We start from the raw sequence: 20749 nt of genomic DNA, 5'->3' as shown, positions 1-20749 counted from the left end.
GCGCCGCCCCCCCTCCTTCCGCCCCCCTGCGTCGCAACGCTCTCAGGGAAGGGAATCAGGGGAACACACAGCATCGGGCGGACATCCGCCCGCCGTACACTGCGGGGATTCAACGCTGGATCGCGGAGAAAAGGTAAGAAACCTTCTTTCTGCATCCAGCGAGGCAAGCCCGAGTGTGACTCGGGGTTACCGATCGCAGCTTGAAAATCTCACCCCGAGTCACACTCGGGAATACCGCCAGGCAGGTTAATCGCTAATTTTAATGGTCACATTAAAGTTGACTTTCAAAAGTCAACAGCAAAGCCCATAGACAGTATTTATGTCTAATCACCTGGCTGCTGACATATGCAGAAAAGATAGAGATGTCTTTTATGTGTCAGCTCTGATTGACAACAAAGTTTTACCTTCCTTATGCTTTACATAACAAGATAGAAAATAACTGGGTCTCTGTGGACAAACCAGAGTTTCTATACACTGATTTTGCATGGGTAGGTTACTTGTAAACTGTATTGTTCATATTTGTAAGTTGTTTCTTGGTAAAGAAAGAGTTGCTTCAAAATGATAATGTGTAATGTATTCATGTTTCACAAATTATGATGTTCTAGAATGGACACAGTATATTTGTTTACTAATTCATTTATAATTCTTCTGTATGCTAAATTGATATTGAGAAGAATGGGAGACCGTAAACAGCTACTTTGTCACATTCTGCTAATGAAACCCCTGGTAAGAACTACTAATTTCAGAACATTGCATTTTAATAACTATTGTAACAGCTGTTAAGGCTGTATAAAGTAATACACAAAGAGGCTGATTTTAGTATTATAAAGTAATGCCATATGGTATGCCAGCATAAAATATTAAAAATATGTTTGCTTCTGGCATGTTGTTTAAGTACAGTACGAGCATAAGCGCATGCAGGGAAACACCTATTTATACTTTTCATATAAGCTAATTGTGTTCTTCGGCCCATAAGGCAAAATATCAGACAAAGAATGCATATAATGTATGCTGTATATTTGCACTGATGGAAAAGTGGAGAGAATGTGTTTTACACTAAAGATCGAAGTCAAGATCCATTGTAGGCTAGCCTCCCAAATTCTTCTTCAAAAATATGCACACCCTTGTGATAAAATAAAAAATTTAGCTGTTATATTGTTTTCAAATCTCACGTTCTCAGCACTTTGAGTCCTAAATTAGTAATTTTTATAGTTCAACTCCCTAGACAGAGCAGTGGTTGGTACAGTTAATCAGAAAGAAGTCATGATGTGAGGGAGAGGAAAGTCAGTCAGCATATAATTCTGTTGCTTTATGAAGGATGGGGATCCTTGTAAACCCTTGTTTGCTTGTTACTCATCTCTGTGGGACATTCGAGGCTGGAAGAATAAGGCTTCTTTCTAATTATTCCTGTTTTTTCTAGACATCTTAAGTCACTATTAGCCATAAGACAATTTTTTCTTTATCAAGAAGGACCATTGAGTTTGCAGCATTCCTCTGAGTCAACAGCAGAATAAAGAAAGAATAAAAAATGACATACAGTATTTACAACTTGTTTGCTTTACTTGAATGCTTTAACCACTTCAATAAAGGGCACTTTCATCCCCTTCCTGCCCAGGCCAATCTTTAGTTTTTAGCGCCGTCGCACTTAGAATTAAAATTGCGCAGTCATGCAACACTGTACCCAAATTAAATTGTTATGATTTTTTTCCCACAAATAGAGCTTTCTTTTGGTGGTATTTGATCACCTATGTGGTTCTTATTTTTGGCGCTATAGACAAAAGAATCTGATAAGTTTGAAAAAAAAATATTTTTTACTTTTCCCAATTTAAAAAAAATTTCCTCAGTTTAGGCCGATATGTATTCTTCTACATATTTTTGGTTTTAAAAAATTCAGATACGTGTATATTGATTGGTTTGCGCAAAAGTTATAGCGTCTACAAAATAGTGAATAGATTTATGGCATTTTTTTTTATTTTTTTACTAGTAATGGCGGAGATCTGAGATTTTTATTGTAACTGTGATGTTGCGACGGACATATCGGACACATTTGACACTATTTTGGGACCATTCACATTTATACAGCGATCAGTGCTATAAAAATGAACTGATTACCGTGTAAATATCACTGGCAGGGAAGAGGTTAACACTAGGGGATGATAAAGGGGTTAAATGTGTTATCTAAGGAGTGATTCTCACTGAAGGGGGAGAGGACTCAAAAGGGGAGGAGACTGATCGGTGTTCCTCTGTACTGGGAGCACACCATCGGTCTCGTCTCACCTGACAGGATGTGGGCACGTGCACCAGCTCCCCGAGTGATGCGGTGGGCATGTACGCACACCCCCTAGGCGGCCAGGAAGCAAAGAACATCATATAACACCCGCCCAGGATGGGAGATCCCTCCTGCGGAAGACGTCATTTGACAGTGGGCGGGTAGGGAAGTGGTTAAAGGACCTAGGTGTGGTAAGTGTGTATTTATTCTTTAAAGCCAAACGTCAGCTTTTAAACTTCTAATAAAACATTTTAGGCTGTGGCATATGAAAGCAAAAAGCAACTTTCACTGCAATCCTCACCTGCTCTTTGTTGTCCACCTCCCCACAAAATGTTTGCTCTATCCTCCTCCTGCCACCATTCTTTAGGATTGAATGATGCCCAGCAATGCATCATTCAACCTAGTTTCTGTGAGCCTAGGCTGTCATGGACACACCACCTGAGGGTGCATTTTTATGCTGGCCTGGGCTCACAATAAAAAAGAACAGTTCTCATTACCAGAGTTTATTCTGTGCTTCAATATGGATTGACCACCACTGTCTCCAGAAATTATGAAAAAGGACCAATGATGCACTTTTTAATGTATGGGACTGAAAGGGGCAAAACCAAAACATCTGCTTTATAATTGCAAAATAACCTGTTAATACTGAGGGCTTCATAAGGATCTTAATAAAAATCATGAATGTTTTTTTTTTTTTCTTTTTACAACTATAGTGCATAATATAAAGCATCAGGTCACCCAGAAATGAAAGTTCAGTTATAAATGGAGCCTGATGAAATAAGTCACACACTGGCTTATCATATCACACTTTGGAGAGAACATCGCAGTCACAGTACCTGGCCAAGTTTTTCTATTGCAAATTGAGTGTATTCCAGGTTGCATGCTTGGATAAGGGTCTGATATGGATATTTTGGGGGACCTCTTGCTTTTTGAGTGGGGTTACCATTAAACTCATACCAAAAGGAGGGGGAAAGGAACCAAATTACATTTTATTTTTGCATGGGGTTCCTCCATTGACATCTACAGTAGACCCTCATATACTCTAGGATATATGTCTGGTATAGATTAATTGGATGAAAATTGTAGATTCACACTAAAGGCATCAAAACTATGATTTAACACATGTGGAATTATACATAACAAAAAAGTGTGAAACAACTGAAAATATATTTCATATTCTAGGTTCTTCAAAGTAGCCACCTTTTGCTTTGATTACTGCTTTGCACACTCTTGGCATTCTCTTGATGAGCTTCAAGAGGTAGCACCCCATCACTCTCCTTCTTGGTCAAATAGCCCTTACACAGCCTGGAGGTGTGTTTGGGGTCATTGTCCTGTTGAAAAATAAATGATGGTCCAACTAAACGCAAACCGGATGGAATAGCATGCCGCTGCAAGATGCTGTGGTAGCCATGCTGGTTCAGTATGCCTTCAATTTTGAATAAATCCCCAAAAGTGTCACCAGCAAAGCACCCCCACACCATCACACCTCCTCCTCCATGCTTCACGGTGGGAACCAAGCATGAGTCCATCCGTTCACCTTTACTGCGTCGCACAAAGACACAGGGGTTGGAACCAAAGATCTCAAGTTTGGACTCATCAGACCAAAGCACAGATTTCCACTGGTCTAATGTCCATTCCTTGTGTTCTTTAGCCCAAACAAGTCTCTTCTGCTTGTTGCCTTTCTTTAGCAGTGGTTTCCTAGCAGATATTCTACCATGAAGGCCTGATTCACACAGTCTCCTCTTAACAGTTCTAGAGATGTGTCTGCTGCAAAAGGTGGCTACTTTGAAGAACCTAGAATATGAAATATATTTTCAGTTGTTTCACACTTTTTTGTTATGTATAATTCCACATGTGTTAATTCATAGTTTTGATGCCTTCAGTGTGAATCTACAATTTTCATAGTCATGAAAATAAAGAAAACTCTTTGAATGAGAAGGTGTGTCCAAACTTTTGGTCTGTACTGTATATATATATTATATTACGAGGTCCAATTTAACTCTAGTGTTATATAATCAGTGACTGCATGTCATAATGCTATATAAAAACATGATTGTATAATGAATATGTTTACCACTATGACAATAAAAAAAAAACTATACCATTTCTATAGTACATCAGTTCAATTGCTAAAACACTTTAGTACCATTTACAGATGCAGCTATATATATTGTATATAAAACCTGTCCACAGAGCATAACAAATGTACTTAGAGAGAGCTTAGATGGGTGTTAAAAATGAATAAAGTATTTCCAGCACAACCCAAATTGTTGAAATAATTCTACCTTTATGTCTTTGTAGATAAGAAGCTTCCTTTCTCTCAAAACAAAATATCTCTCTTGAAACTTATTTCCGGAGAGAAGTTTGGATGAATCTTCTTTGTATTTCATGTTCCCTGACTGAATGTGCCGAGAAGGATTTTTATCTACAAAGATAAAAAAAAAGAGCTGAATTACAATATCAATTTATTAAACAGCTTTAGGCAACAAGTCAATTCATTCAGCAAACTACTAATGCTATCTAGGAAACTCATTGCTAAAGTCAGAAGAGTCCAGTTAGGACTGCTGGCGTTATAGCTTACAATCTGATTGAACAATCTTCTTTAACTTTACAAACAATTAAGTAGCAAAAAAGCTACTTTTCTGTATATAAAGTGAGCAGATCGCTAAAGAAAAGCATCTACCTTATAAATTTGGTAGATCTAAAATAGGATAAATTGAGAGTAGACTTTCAGATTTTTAAGTAAAAACTATTGCTTCAGAAAGTGCATTTAAACAGCGACAAAAGCACAAAGGCATAATTAGAGGCGACCTCAAGACTTTGCAGGTTAAAGCTCACTCAACTGACATTTTTCTTTAATTGCTGTTATACTGCTAAACGCAAGAACATTTGCTGCATTAACTTTAAACTGTACTTTATCAGTGAAAAATATGCTGGCAAAATACTTAAGAACAAATGGTATGACTAAAACCAAGTACTGTAAGTTATTTGTGCTTTTGAAATCTGCTTAGTGCTCTGCTTGTAATATATTATATTGAAGACTCAATCAGGGTTATTTACTAAAGGCAAATCCACCTTGCACTACAAGTGCTAAGTGCATTTGAAATTGCACTGAAAGTCGCTGTAAATTTGAAGAGTAGATCTGAAATGATTTTATCATCCAAGCATGTGCAAGCTAAAATGCTGTTTTTTATTGCCCTTGCATATCCCCCTTGGATCTACAGAGACTGCACTTCCAAGTGCACTTTCAGTGCAATTTCAAGTGCACTTTGCAAATATGTGTAAATATGTGTAAATAACCCCCCAAGTGTCATAATTATAGCTTCATGGCAGCTATTTGACGACAAGTAATTGAGAAATTAAGTTGATTGAAATAATACAATATAATTATTTGATCTATGAAGAGAATATAATTGAATGAACCTATAAATAAATATAAAGTTAATGTGGGTTATTTAAGAAAGGCAAATCCACTTTGCACTACAAGAGCACTGCACGTGCCCTTGCAAATGCAGTCACTGTAGATGCGAGGGGGACATGCAAGGAAAATAAAAAACAGCATTTTAGCTTGCACATGATTGGATGAAAAAATCAGCAGAGCTTCCCCTCATTTCAGATCTTCCCCTCAGATCTACGGCAACTGCACTTCCAAGTGCACTTTCAGTGCACTTGAAGTGCAAAGTGGATTTGCCTTTAGTAAATCAACCTCAATGTGTTGTAGAATAGCTGGGGGAATAAATTAGGCTAAACCAGGGCCAAGTTCCTTCTCTTGGCTTGGCTTTATCTGGTGCAAAGGTCAAAAATCCCAACCACTCAAAGCATCTTCTAGCCATGAATAAGCACTAATCGGAGTGTGAAACGTGTAGGCTGTTTTCCCTGTGTTCTGCTTGTTTTGTAGTGCATTTTTTATAAATTTTTTACAATAAAGACAACCTTATGTTTTTTTTGGAGTGCGGCTGTCCATCCCATCTTTCCTTATATCAACATCTTCTATTACAGTTGGTATATAAGATAATTAAAGGGGTTGTAAAGGTAATTTTTTTTCCTAAATAGCTTCCTTCACCTTAGTGCAGTCCTCCTTCACTTACCTCATCCTTCGATTTTGCTTTTAAATGTCCTTATTTCTTCTGAGAAATCCTCACTTCCTGTTCTTCTGTCTGTAACTACACACCGTAATGCGAGGCTTTCTCCCTCGTGTGGAGTGTCGTGCTCGACCCCTCCCCTGGAATACAGGAGAGTCAGGATGCCCATTAACACACAGCTCCTTTCTGTATCTGCAACTTAGAGAGCGTCCTGACTCTCCTGTAGTCCAAGAGAGGGGGCGAGCACGACACTCCACACCAGGGAGAAAGCCTTGCATTACTATGTGGAGTTACAGACAGAAGAACAGGAAGTGATGATTTCTCAGAAGAAATAAGGACATTTAAAAGCAAAATTGAAGGATGAGGTAAGTGAAGGAGGACTGCACTAAGGTAAAGGAAGCTATTTAGGAAGAAAAATGTTTACCTTTACAACCCTTTTAACACAAATAAACCTAGTAGAGGGGATAGGGAACAGAGGGAAGAGAGAAAGAAATGTCCAGGGGGACCAATGGTTAGAGAATCAGGTGAAGGTAATCATAGTAGCAGGGTAGATATTATAACCTATTAGTGAACAGTCCAAACCAGGGGGTAAATAGTGTTTGATGCAAGGTCTCCATAAGGATGAAAAATTTGAAAAGTTATTTTTGCAGTATAGCTTTAGTTTAGCGTATAACTCTTTGCCTCGTACACACAACCGTTTTCCTCGACAGAATCCATTAAGAAACTTGGTGGCAGAGCTTTTTTGCCGAGGAAAACGGTCGTGTGTATGTTTTTCATTGAGAAAACTGTCAAGGAACTCGATGAGGAAAAAAGAGAACAAGTTCTCTTTTTCCTCAACGGGAGTGTCAATTTCCTTGTCGTGTTCCTCGTCGGGCTGGTTTTCAACGAGAAACATGATCGTGTGTATGCTAAGAAACCCGCGCATGCTCAGAATAAAGTATGAGACGGGAGCGCACCTTCGGTAAAAGTAGCGTTTATAATGGAGATAGCACATTTGTCACGCTGTAACAGACTGAAAAGTGCAAATCGTCTCTTACCAAACTTTTACTTAACACGCAGTAACATGAGATTGGCAAAAGCAGCCCCAAGGGTTGTGCCAGTGGAATCGAACTTCCCCTGAACGACGAGATTTGGTCTTGACAGTGTGTACGCAAAGAAAGCTTGTCGAGTTTCTCAACAAGCCTGATAAGGAACTCGTCGAGGAAAACGATGTGTCTTTTCCGACGAGTTCCTTGGTCGTGTGTATGAGGCCTTTAAGTTTTAAAGCTTTACTCAACACTAATTAGTTATTCATCTGACTAATAGACTTGTATTGTGAGTGGCCGGTAACATATAAATTGCCCTCATGTACATATATAGATGAAAAAGTTGTATTTTTAATCAATAGCTTACATTAGTGATATTATGCAAATCAAGTATCTTTGTATACATACAGTATATAAAAAAACACCATTCCTCCCCATACTGAGTCCAGAAGGCCAAATTAGAAAGCTGTCATCTCTCACTGAAACAGATCAGAAACCTATCACCAGCCATACTCATATTTATAGAATAACACTGCAAAACAATTCATACACAGGAATAAAGTGCTAATTATGCTTTGTACACAATCTACTGCACACTTACACCAGCTCTAACAACACGTTATAATGAGCAGTTTCTCGCTTAAACATTTTTCAGCATCGTTCTCTACATATGTTACATTCTATTTCTCAGATTATTAACACTCCAGTTGGACAGTATATCTTCTGATCACTCCCAATTGATCTAATGGAAGGCACAAGACCTTAAGTGGAACAAATCCAATTTATAGTCACATACAGGCAAAAATATACACCTTCCTGGACATAAAAAGCTATTGGATTTCTCTCCAGATCAATTTACTATGCTTCGCGTGTCCACAATAATTGACATAGTCCCATGTGTCTCCGTGTGAAATATACTGTATATGACTTATCTCTGTTAGACGTGCAGCTTTTCCTGTATCTGTCATCACAAATTCATTTAAAAGATGATATCACATCTTGACGGACATTATAGTAACAATGGATTTTTGTTCTTCAAACAGCTTGAAGTTTTTAATAATCCCAGAAAGAACGTTTAAGCGGGCCTGTGTTATATTCATTGATCTTTACGTGCCTGAAATGCTGATATATTCTAGGCAGTCACAGTGGAAATGTTTCAAGGACTAAGACCTATTAAATCATCGCTGAGTTTATAATTGAATCTTATATGGTCTTTTTTACTGTCAGGTACAACGTTTTTACATAAACATGTGACTTTTAAATGAATGCAGGGAATGTGCATCCTGGATATTTGGTGCATGTAACAGTAGCAACTAGGGGGCTTATGTAATACAGGCTTTCTGGGACCAATAACCACTTTTCAGCCATTGGCTCATCACTTTTATTCTGCATTATTATTTATTCAGTTTTACTGGGAAATATTGCTACTTCATGACTCCCCAATTTGTCTTTCCTACTCTAAACTGCCAATTTCTATAAGAATGCTGCACAATATCTGTCAGTAAAGTCAAATATTTGTATATGTGTATCTCTTTATAATGCATTAGCAGTTTTTGGCACCAAGAAATCGACACTTGAGGGTCTATTTATTAAAATATTTGCTGTGCGAGGGGGCGTGGCTGGACGAGGATGGCGCTGGACGTTCTTTAGATGAGCTCCGTCTGAACTGATAGGATCGGTAGCCATCTAACGCCTGCTTTGTAATTACAGCACCCCAAATACCTCATCCTGTGCCCGGAACTCTACCTGTACGGCACGGTACTCTTTTTGAGTGTCCGGGGAGTCTACATACCTTGCGGTGTGAACCGGGGCCTAATCCTGCACTGGGGCTCTGCCGCCATCTTGGGGCCTTGATCACCGAGGACAACACCGCGCTCGAGAAGTGCGGGGACGGCGGATAGATCGGTTGCCAACTCACTCCCACCTATGACGCTCCGCTCTGCGAGGGATACCCAGAGCAATCACCCGACCGGTGTCTTGAGGAGGCGCCCGCTTTCGTTACCGGACCCTCTGACGCAGTTTATGATATAACTGCCGGAGTGACATCGCCATCTTGTGGCCTGCCAATTTATTACCACGGACTTCATTTTATAATTAAACTGCAGAGGTGACACCGCCATCTTGTGGCCTGTAAGTATATTGCCACAGACTTCATATGTAATTCAACTGCGGAGGTGATACCGCCATCTTGTGGCCTGCAAGTTTATTACCACAATCTTCATATATAATTCAACTGCGGAGGTGACGCCGCCATCTTGTGGCCTGCGAGTTTATTACCACAGATTTCATATGAAATACAACTGCGAATGTAACACCGCCATCTTGTGGCCAACAAGTATATTACCGCAGATATCTTATAGTGTGGCATATACAACTGAGATTGACTTTCTTGACTCATTAAATCATCCTCTGGAGACTGACATTCAGGCTTTTTATATGATGGCGACTTAAAGAGGTCTTCCGAATCACCGTCTGATGGTTGTCGATGACAGATACAGTTTTTGATATTCCTATCCACATGTATGACACATACATACTACATGATATATGAGGAATTCACCTACAGCTGAACTTTTTAATTTTTTTTAACTGAACATAGATACTGTAGCCTGGATTTGGATTGACCTTTAAAATGAGACACCCTGGTTGATAAATGATATTGAAGTGTTGAAGGACTGCTACTTCTACAGTATATAACGATTTAACACCTGTGGGTGTGAAAGCTTTATTGCACATCCGAATACATGAAGGGGAAACAAGGCAAAAAAAATAATAAGAATAGTCATCGACAAGTCTTTTTATGATATGGACACTCCTTCTCATGTAAACGAACTGGCACTAGTTGGAGATTCTGTCTCTGGCATACAAACATCATCTCAATTGCTGTTCACCTCATCGCCACTTTCCTTGGACTCTGCTGCACATACTGCTTTATATTCTTCTGTGGCTAGGGAAGGAATAGTACCTACAATGGCTGACCACTTACCTCCTATTGTGGCCCCCTCTCTGAACCCTTTACATACGGGTGCAAACACTGAACATGCTCATGAAGCTTCCTTCAATGTTGCCGATATGTATAACAGAATTTCTGAAATGTTGGACAGGGGTTTGACTCAAACCGCTGAGAAAATCACTAAGGACATTAAAGCTGACTTTCAATGTTTTGGCAACAGGATCGAATCTATAGAACGTAAACTGGATATTAATGCTTCAAGAATTGAGCAAAATGCTGACCACCTACAATTCATGCAAGAACAACTTGAAGCTGCTCAGGATAGAATAGATGCTTTGGAAAACCGTTCGAGGAGAGATAACTTCAGGGTCAGAGGTCTTCCTGAATCCATTATAGACGTACACTCAGCAATACAGGACATTATAAAAATTCTACTTCCATCTATACCCGTCTCCAAAATCGTTATGAAAAAATCTAGACAACAGGAGAATCTTCTATACCAAGGTGCTAAAATACAAATATTCTCCGACATCTCACCTTACACCATTCAGAGAAGGAGAGCGATGAAACCATTGTTATCTGCCCTCATTAACAATGACATCAAATATAAGTGGGCCTTTCCATTCGCCTTGAAATTTTATTATAATGGCAGACATCATGTTGTACGTAATTTCCAAGAAGGAGAAAAACTTTTAATGGATCTGAAAATTATCTCTCTCGGACCAGATATGGACACTACTCCACATCAACAACTATCTACCAAAAGAAACACACCTACTAGTCCGAATCAGAATCCTTGGAACAAAGTCAAGTACAGAAAAGTTGGACGTGATATTCAAGATTTGTATTCAGCCAATTACCCCCCTATGTTTAGGAAACTTGAGAAGGATTTAAATGACTGGGGCACTCAAGATATTGGCTGGATTGGCAGAATTAATTCTGTCAAGATGACTCTTCTTCCTAAACTTTTGTATCTTTTTCGGTCATTACCTATACCGATAAAAAAGAGTCATTTGAAGTCTTTTCAGGGTAAGATTACCCAATTTATTTGGAACAGGAAGGGTCCACGCCTACCATCCCGTACCCTTTGTTGCCATATGGTTTTTGGGTAATCTAAATTAAATAGAGATATGTGGGTATATATATATATATATATATATATATATATATATATATATATATGTATAGATATATGTATGGCTGTGTCTGTGTATGAATATAAAGATATATATATATTCTAATTATGAATATATTTCTCTAAGTAGAGCTGAAGACATTTCAGTCAGAGTACAGAGTATATGGTTCATTTAGCATGCTAATTAATGGCATTTAGCGTATAGCAAAGTTCATTGTTTGTTAACAGACATTGTGGAGCCAGTGAATTAAACTACCGTATGTGATGGACCCCATGCTGGGATGTTCAATCAAGATAGCCACACCCTGTTAACCTTGGGAAAATTATAGTCATCAGGATTTGCATGAAAGGGGGCTGACTTATGTAGTCAGTCCTCCAATCGTGATGCTAGCTAGGCCAACCAATGGGACATCAGCTTAGAAAGATATACTCCACGGCACAGATTGATGGGGTCACTTTTTATGGAACCATCACTTGATGGAAGGATGTCTTGATAGAGAGCTGGCCTACAGGCCTGGGTCTTAAAACGGTAACTATGTGATAATTACTTGTAGCAACTGCCCATGCTGGTAATCTAAGGTTTTAGAGGAATATACTCTGTATTCCTTCATGTAAATGTATGTATTTTAACCTACGATCTGAGTTTTGAGACTATAGATAGGTTCTGTGTGTTAGATTAGACTTTGTATAAGCTCTAATAAATGTGTTATGTTGAAACTTTCACTCTGACAATTGAACTCTCATATTTTTAACCATATATCATATATGCGAGATATTAATTCTTAAATATACAATTACTAAAAGCAACAGTGGCGACCACAGAAATATGTACAGACTGGAAGTATTTAATATAATAGCAGAATATTGTGTATTAGAGATTAAAGCTTAGTAGGAGGAATTCAAGTTGAGTCAACTTATCCAATCCTATCTAGGGAACATATAAGTAAATATTTTAGTTTTTTTTAGTGGGTATTAGGAGACAATATACACCACAAGTTTTTTTTACTAAGGGATTCAAGCTGAGTCAGCTTACCCACGAGTTATTTTTAAGGTTAGTAGGAGTTCAAACTGAGTCAGTTTATCCTATCCTAGCTAGGGAAAATATATGTTAATATTTTCTAAGGTTATTTGATTTTTTTTTTTTTTGTGTTTCATTAATATCCCAAAATCATAATGTATCTTGGATGTACCATTTAATTGGGGAGGAGATACCGGGATAGAAACAGCTTTGACACACTGAAAGAGTGGGTCATTGGGTTTGTGGAAAAAAATAAATGATTATTATTTTTTCGCAATTTATACAATTTTGTTTAAGACACAGAAACGTGCTGGTTGTCTGTTGTCTGTAGAAAGACACTGAAATAGTGGTCTGGACGTTTGTTGTTCAAAGAATCCAACAAGTTTTTGTTTTATTTAAATCGTATGTCCACTAAAATTTGAATTTGGAGGACATTGGAAATCTACAAAAGATTTTTTTTTTTACTTAGGTGTTATTGCTAACGGTGTAAAGTTACAAGTAGTAATATTCTCATTGTTGTTAGTTAAAGTACAAGACTGTGGAAGGCTTGCAACTGAAACTAATTTCTGCAAAAGATTATTAGGATAAAATAAGGTGCATTTAGCATACTGTATTTTATACCTTGAATTTTTTTTTTTTTTTAAGGATAAACCCTACCAAGTACTAATAATTTAATAATCTAAGTTGGTGGGAGATTTGTTTTTGGTTTTTTTTTAAACTGAATTGGGTGTAGCAAATATTGGGGTAAACATAGCTGTGTTTACATTCCCATTGTGCACCTAAAGCAAACCTATTGTTCCGTGGGTGTGGATCTTAGCCCTTTTGTTTCGGTGTAGACTTCATTCTGTGAAGATAGTAGTGTTATGTTAAAACTGGTATCTGCACTCTGGGGCAAATTCTAAGTTCTAGACTTTGATAGTCGGCTCTGTGGTGTATTATTGTATCACCACTGAACTTTTAATCATGGAGAAATTGATGGCCAGGATGGCTAAAGTTAAAAATAGCGCAGAGATAATAAGGACAATGGAGGAATCCAAAAGCCCATGGCACCATGCACAAGAGTATGTAAATATAAAACTTACAGAGAGAAAATACAGCAAACGTGAGGGTAAGACCGCACTAATTTTTGCTGCATTTTGGTTAGCCAACAATTGTAGGTCATTATTATTGCAGACCATTTCTCTCAAGCAAGATCTAGAAATTGCCAAAAGTAAAATCAGTACTCCAAGAGTTTCTATGACAAATACCAATTCTAGCCACCAGCAGCCAACAATACAGGGGCTGAATGCTGAAGACAGTAAATGTGAACAATTATCTGCATCTTCCAGCACAGTGCAGACGGTACAATCTACACATACCATAGATTGTAATGCAACAAGTTTCAGTATTTCTAGTTGCAACAGGAAAGTACCTGCATCTGGAGTAGGTGATAATGCCAACAGCTCATTGAAAGATGGGAGCTCTTTTGAAAGAACCTCCATTTCTCTTACAGCAAACGGTGTTAATCAGGTTGTAGCCATTGAATGTTCTCAGCCTAAAACCACACCAGTTGTTAAAAGACGCTTTAATACTTTACAAAAGATAAAATGCTTCTCGTGTGGTTTATTCGGACACATTTCCCAGTTTTGTTTAGCTTCTGGTGAAAAGATATTAAAACCAAATCAGTATACAACAAAGAGGCGTGACGTAGAAGTGTACTCACCTCGCTGGGGTGAAAAGCCTAAGAAATATGAAAATACAAATCCATACATCCCTTCCTCAAATATTAAGGCCCAAAATGAGGCTTTACAGTATGAGATTAGGCAAATGAAACAGGAAAGGGATGAGTTTGTGAAAGAATTCCAGTCCTTTAAAAGAAACATTATTGGCTTGAATTTGAAAAATGGATGGAGTAAATTTAGAAGGGTTCTAGATGTCTAGGACATTTAGTTTCACTAGATCAAAGTTTACCAAGGTACATGTAAGAATGTTGTATTGTTGGCTTTAAATAAGAAAAAAGTGGGATAAGTAATAATTGTTTTGCTGCAAGTTTTTTTTTTTCAGGGTGAATCACAGAAAGCTGTACATATGCGTAACAAAAGGTCAAGTATAGGGTTTTGTTTTTCTCTTATTCGGTCCCTTTGTATTCTCCCAATGGCCAGAAACACCTAGCAATTCATTTGCAAATTACCAAAGCTAGGGGATTCAAGATAAACGAAGGTGTGTTTGTGTGGGTCATGGAATGAAAGGGTATGAATGGTCCATGTGTAAACAAGACTTTTTCTTTTTGTTTGTTTTGATTTTTTTTCTGTTTTTATGGAATTCATAATTGTTTTCTCTCTCTCTTCCCCAATCTCTTGTTTGTAATGAGCTCAATACTGGTACCAGTTTAAATTTATACTTTTTCTATAACTTAAATGTATTCGCGAATAAAAACCCTGTGCACAGGTACAAGATAAGTTTATTTTGTTTTTCTCTCTCCTTTCCTGGGGTTAGAGTGAAGTGTCATTCACTCTGACACTTGGAAACTACATAAAACATTATGCTGCACCTTGTGGCATATTATGGATCCAGTAGGTCCTATATTTCTCTGTTTTTCTCCTTCCAAAATTGACGCATGTGCTGGTAATATGCGTAAAGGGGGTAGGTCAGCAGGAGGTCTTCTTAGACGGTAAGTACTTACAACTACTTACAAATCCCACCATGTTTTTCCTATAATTTGTTAACTAGTTTGTTAACATACAGATATAGGAGGGAGTCAGTTACATGGGTCACTGTACTTACGGTGATAGACTCATTACCTCCGCTGGCAAGCATATACTGTCAGTTAGCCCATAAACCTCCTCAGAAGAGGTACAGTAAGATGTTATTAATGGTTTGGACTTTTGTATTTTAGGAAGAAATACACACATGGACAGAGGATCGAAACCAAGACTGATCAAAATACTGTGAAACACAGAGGACCTTAAAACATCGGTTTTTTTTTAATGTTTGTTTTAAGGACAATCCTTGAATAGAATTAATTAGAGTCAGGCCCAACTAAATTCTAAAATATATTTAAATTTTTTTTAGTGGTCTGTTTCATTAAACAGGGCCGGGTCTCTTTCTCTCTCTGATACCACTTCCTGTGGCCTGTTGGGCTGGAAAATTAATTTTCACTGAGAATCAATTAATATGGTAATCACTACAGAGAGGACATTGCCTTTTGTATAACAGCAATGCAATTTTTATTTTTTTTTAGTGTTTACTTGTGTTTATTTTTATTTTTTTTAATTATTTTGTTTTTTTGGTTTAACAAAATACATATTCAATGCTCTTTGACAATACAAAGGTTGGGGCAGCATTGAATCTGAATTTTTTTTTGTTTTTGTTTTTGCTTTTTTTGGTATATACCCTTTTGGGTGTACTTTTTGTTTCCTCCTTTTTCTTCTAAGGAAAACTATTTCTCTTCATTTCCTATATCACTTTATTTTTGGTGATTCTGGAGGTTGCTATGGTGAAATAAAAAAAAAAAAAGAGGGGAGTAGGGGTAACATTATATGGACAACATTTAGAACAGTTAAAACAAAACAAAAATGTTGATATAGAATATTAAAGCTTCCCTATATCATTTTGGGGATGGGACCAAGTTCCAACAGTTTTTTCTTCTCTTTTGACACTGGATAAATGTTTTATATAAACGTGTGACATTGTAGCTATTACCAACTATGACAATAGTCAGCAACAGTCATGTGACTAGTTTCCTGGTATAGGTGACATTGTATCCTCTCTACAGTTCTAATATTGGACAGTCATCATATGTATGTGGTCATGGGTAATTTTTTTTTATGTTGGTCAGTTTTCTTTTTGTGCCATAACTAAGTTCAAAAAGCAATGCTTAAAGATCATATAGATATACTGGGACTGGTGAGACTCATAGTGATTGGCAAATAACAGAGTATAGTACAATTGTACTTAAGTAATTTAGTCTAATCATTCCTGAAGCCACAAGTAACTGGTAACATCACACCTATCCACATTCTGAAATCAAGTTATTTTTTGTCTGCTTACATGACACTGCCTAAATCTGCACGGAGACCTCTTAAAGTGATGACCTCTTCCCTAGTCTGCTAAAGGCAGGACTCATACAGCAGCTACACATGGTAGCCAAGGACGGAGCTATATGCACCAAAGTGGGGCACCCCCCAGGCTTCAACCCATCAGGGTTGGGATAACTGAACACAGCGTCAGTAAAAGGAGTTTGTGGTGAGTTGCGATGGCAACAAGATTCCCCTGGAAACTGGAAGGGTCACACACACACACACAGGGGCAATCCGCAGAAGGCGGGGCAGAGTTACTTGCAGGCATATGACAATGGAGGAAGAAAGATGGGGGATGGCAATCAGACTACCTGGCTGACGGGCTAAAGGTTAAATTGTTACACATGACAATGGTATAGGGCCTCAGATTAGGTCACAGTATATCTATAACAATTTTAATCAAAGGTCCTTAATACTCAGAATGACAAGATAAGCATTCATTGGAAGGCATATGTCGTAAAAGTACTCGTGTTTTTCCTTCTCTAACTTTGCCCACACTAATAAAGTACAAGCACAGAAAGCCAAAAAAGGTGGTCCAAAGGCCATTACTGTATGATGTATCCAATTGGAATCGCCATGGAAGGCTGTCCCAGAAGCAAGGCAAACAGGACCCGATTGACATTATGGACTTTCGCACTATTATTATTGGACGGTTGAGAACAAGGATCCTCCAGTTTTCTTCCCCCCTTAATTTTTTTTTGTATGTTTGGTATCTTATGATTTTTATTATGGACTTATTACATCCAGAACAAGTGATGACTACATGTACTGGGATCCAAAAATATGAACTGTAGAGACGGAAAGTTTAAAACGTTTTTTTTTTTTTTCCACAGAGGTGTATATCATTTCAGAGGGCAAGGCCAAAAAGTTTTAAATGAAAGATTACACATAAAACCATTATTGTAGGTGTGGCCGAGTCTCATATTCTCAACTGGCCACAAGGGGCCATCTGTTGCCATATGGTTTTTGGGTAATCTAAATTAAATAGAGATATGTGGGTATATATATATATATATATATATATATATATATATATATATATATATATGTATAGATATATGTATGGCTGTGTCTGTGTATGAATATAAAGATATATATATATTCTAATTATGAATATATTTCTCTAAGTAGAGCTGAAGACATTTCAGTCAGAGTACAGAGTATATGGTTCATTTAGCATGCTAATTAATGGCATTTAGCGTATAGCAAAGTTCATTGTTTGTTAACAGACATTGTGGAGCCAGTGAATTAAACTACCGTATGTGATGGACCCCATGCTGGGATGTTCAATCAAGATAGCCACACCCTGTTAACCTTGGGAAAATTATAGTCATCAGGATTTGCATGAAAGGGGGCTGACTTATGTAGTCAGTCCTCCAATCGTGATGCTAGCTAGGCCAACCAATGGGACATCAGCTTAGAAAGATATACTCCACGGCACAGATTGATGGGGTCACTTTTTATGGAACCATCACTTGATGGAAGGATGTCTTGATAGAGAGCTGGCCTACAGGCCTGGGTCTTAAAACGGTAACTATGTGATAATTACTTGTAGCAACTGCCCATGCTGGTAATCTAAGGTTTTAGAGGAATATACTCTGTATTCCTTCATGTAAATGTATGTATTTTAACCTACGATCTGAGTTTTGAGACTATAGATAGGTTCTGTGTGTTAGATTAGACTTTGTATAAGCTCTAATAAATGTGTTATGTTGAAACTTTCACTCTGACAATTGAACTCTCATATTTTTAACCATATATCATATATGCGAGATATTAATTCTTAAATATACAATTACTAAAAGCAACACCTTTTTAATTTACCTGATCAAGGTGGTCTGGGGGTTCCAAATTTATTATGGTATTATCAATCAGCTAGATTGGCACAATTATCTGAAATTTATCTCGAAAATGATCGTCCTGATTGGATCGACATAGAAGAACAGGCTTCCCCGACTTTTACGATAGAGAATTTAATGTGGAATTCCACTAAAAATAGGCCTCCTATTTTATCACCAACTTTATCTCAAGCTTTGGTTTTATGGGATTCACTTAAAAACAATCCTTCACTAATCTCTAAAGGCCGACCTTTATCGAATATGTTTCAAGACCCATCTTTTATTTCTAATATTGACATTGATTCCTTCAAATGGTGGCATGATAAGGGGTTGTACCGTATAGGACGCTTTTTCTCGCGTTTGAGACCTCTTCCTGAACAACATTTTATAGATAATGTTGGTCTTCCTCCTTCGGAAGGAATGAGGTTTTCGCAAATACATGACCATGCTAAAAGTCTATGGGATAGTGAGTCGATTTCAGGAATTTTAACACCTTATGAAAGTAAATGCGACCAGACCTTGATCAGAAAAGGTTATATTACAGTTATTTATAAATCGCTTGCTACTAATGACACAAAATTACCTCATATGCTGGCTTGGGAGAGGGAAATCCAGATGGATTGGGATTTGACAGACTGGTATAATAATTATCGCAGGTCCATTAAAGGCTTCATGAGTATGTCTCTTATAGAAGCTAATATAAAAATGTATACTAGATGGTATCTAGTCCCTCTTAAATTGGTCTCAATGTATCCATCTTCTTCACCACTATGCTTTAGAAATTGCCAGGGATTAGGATCTATGATACATATATGGTGGGAATGTCCCAGGATACGGGGATACTGGAATAAGGGGCCAGATCCACAAAAACCTGGCGCAACTTAAAAAATCCCATTTAAGTTACACTGCCTTAAAATTTCTACCTAAGTGCCCGATCCACAAAGCACTTATCTAGAAATTTCAGGCCGTGTAACTAAAATTCCGCCGGCGCAAGGCGTTCCTATTCAAATGGGGCGAGTCCCATTTAAATGAGGCGCGCTCCCGCGCCGGCCGTACTGCGCATGCGCAAAGTTACGTTACGCCGAGTTTTGTGGATCGCGCCGGCTTAAAAAAGTTGCGTCGGGAAAAAAAAAAATTGACAGCGTCGCTCGGCATGCATTCCTGAGGGAGAACTCCATGCCAATTTTCAAAGAAAAAACCGGCATGGGTTCACCCCCCAGGAGCATACCAGGCCTTTAGGTCTGGTATGGGTTGTAAGGAGACCCCCCTACGGCGAAAAATCGACGTAGGGGGTCCCCCTACAATCCATACCAGACCCGTATCCAAAGCACGCTACCCGGCCGGTCAGGAAAGGGAGTGGGGACGAGCGAGCGCCCCCCCCCTCCTGAGCCGTGCCAGGCCGCATGCCCATTCACCTGGAGGCAAAAAGTTAAAGTTAATAAACACACAACACAAGGGTTTTTAAAATAATTTATTATTCTGCTCCGGAGGCACCCCCCTGTCTTCTTTATTAGCTCTAATACCAGGGGGGGCTTCTTCTTCCGCTCTCCGGGGGTCTTCTCCGCTCTCCGGGGGGGGTTTCTTCTTCCGCTCTCCGGGGGGGGCTTCTCCGCTCTCCGGGGGTCTTCTTCTATCTTCGCCGCTCTCCGCTGTTGACTCGGCGAACCCCGGTTCTTCTGCAGCTGTCCGGTGCCTTCTCCTTCAGCGCTGGCTGCCTGCTATCTTCGTGTGTTAGCTCAATTACTAGCAGGCAGCCATCGCGGTCTTCTGTGACGTCAGGTTCTTCTTCTCCCTTCTTCCGATGTTGACTCGTCGCCTCTTGTCACTGTAATGATGGAAGCGCGCCTTGCATCCCATTTATATAGGCATCACCGTCCCATCATGCTCCGGCAGGTACCCACGTGGTGGGTGCCTACCCACGTGCACCCACCACGTGGGTACCTACTGGAGCATGATGGGACGGAAGAAGAAACCCCCCCCCGGAGAGCGGAGAAGACCCCCGGAGAGCGGAAGAAGAAGCCCCCCCTGGTATTAGAGCTAATAAAGAAGACAGGGGGGTGCCTCCGGAGCAGAATAATAAATTATTTTAAAAACCCTTGTGTTGTGTGTTTAATAACTTTAACTTTTTGCCTCCAGGTGAATGGGTAGGGGTACGATGTACCCCATATCCATTCACTTAGGGTGGGGGGCCGGTATCTGGGGGCCCCCTTATTAAAGGGGACTCCCAGATTCCGATAAGCCCCCGCCCGCAGACCCCGACAACCAACGGCAAGGGTTGTCGGGAAGAGGTCCTGTCCTCATCAACATGGGGACAGGGTGCTCTGGGGTGGGGGGCCCCGCAGTGCGCCCCCCTGCCCCAGAGCACCCAACC

General features: G+C 39.0%; 1 protein-coding gene across 2 annotated transcripts in view; it reads right to left on the bottom strand.

Annotated features, from left to right (window-relative positions):
- ARAP2 (ArfGAP with RhoGAP domain, ankyrin repeat and PH domain 2) overlaps positions 1-20749 on the bottom strand; it is a 481396-nt gene that overhangs the window by 77008 nt on the left and 383639 nt on the right. For both annotated transcript variants that reach the window (XM_040335148.1, XM_040335150.1), the window contains exon 28: positions 4555-4694. In XM_040335148.1, the coding sequence (XP_040191082.1) occupies positions 4555-4694 (140 nt within the window). The remainder of the gene's footprint in view (positions 1-4554; positions 4695-20749) is intronic.

Source organism: Rana temporaria, chromosome 1 (assembly GCF_905171775.1).
Source record: "Rana temporaria chromosome 1, aRanTem1.1, whole genome shotgun sequence".
NCBI classification, from domain to species: Eukaryota; Metazoa; Chordata; class Amphibia; order Anura; family Ranidae; genus Rana; species Rana temporaria.
Note: the sequence above shows the minus strand (reverse complement) of the source record. Positions and strands in the feature narration are given on the sequence as shown.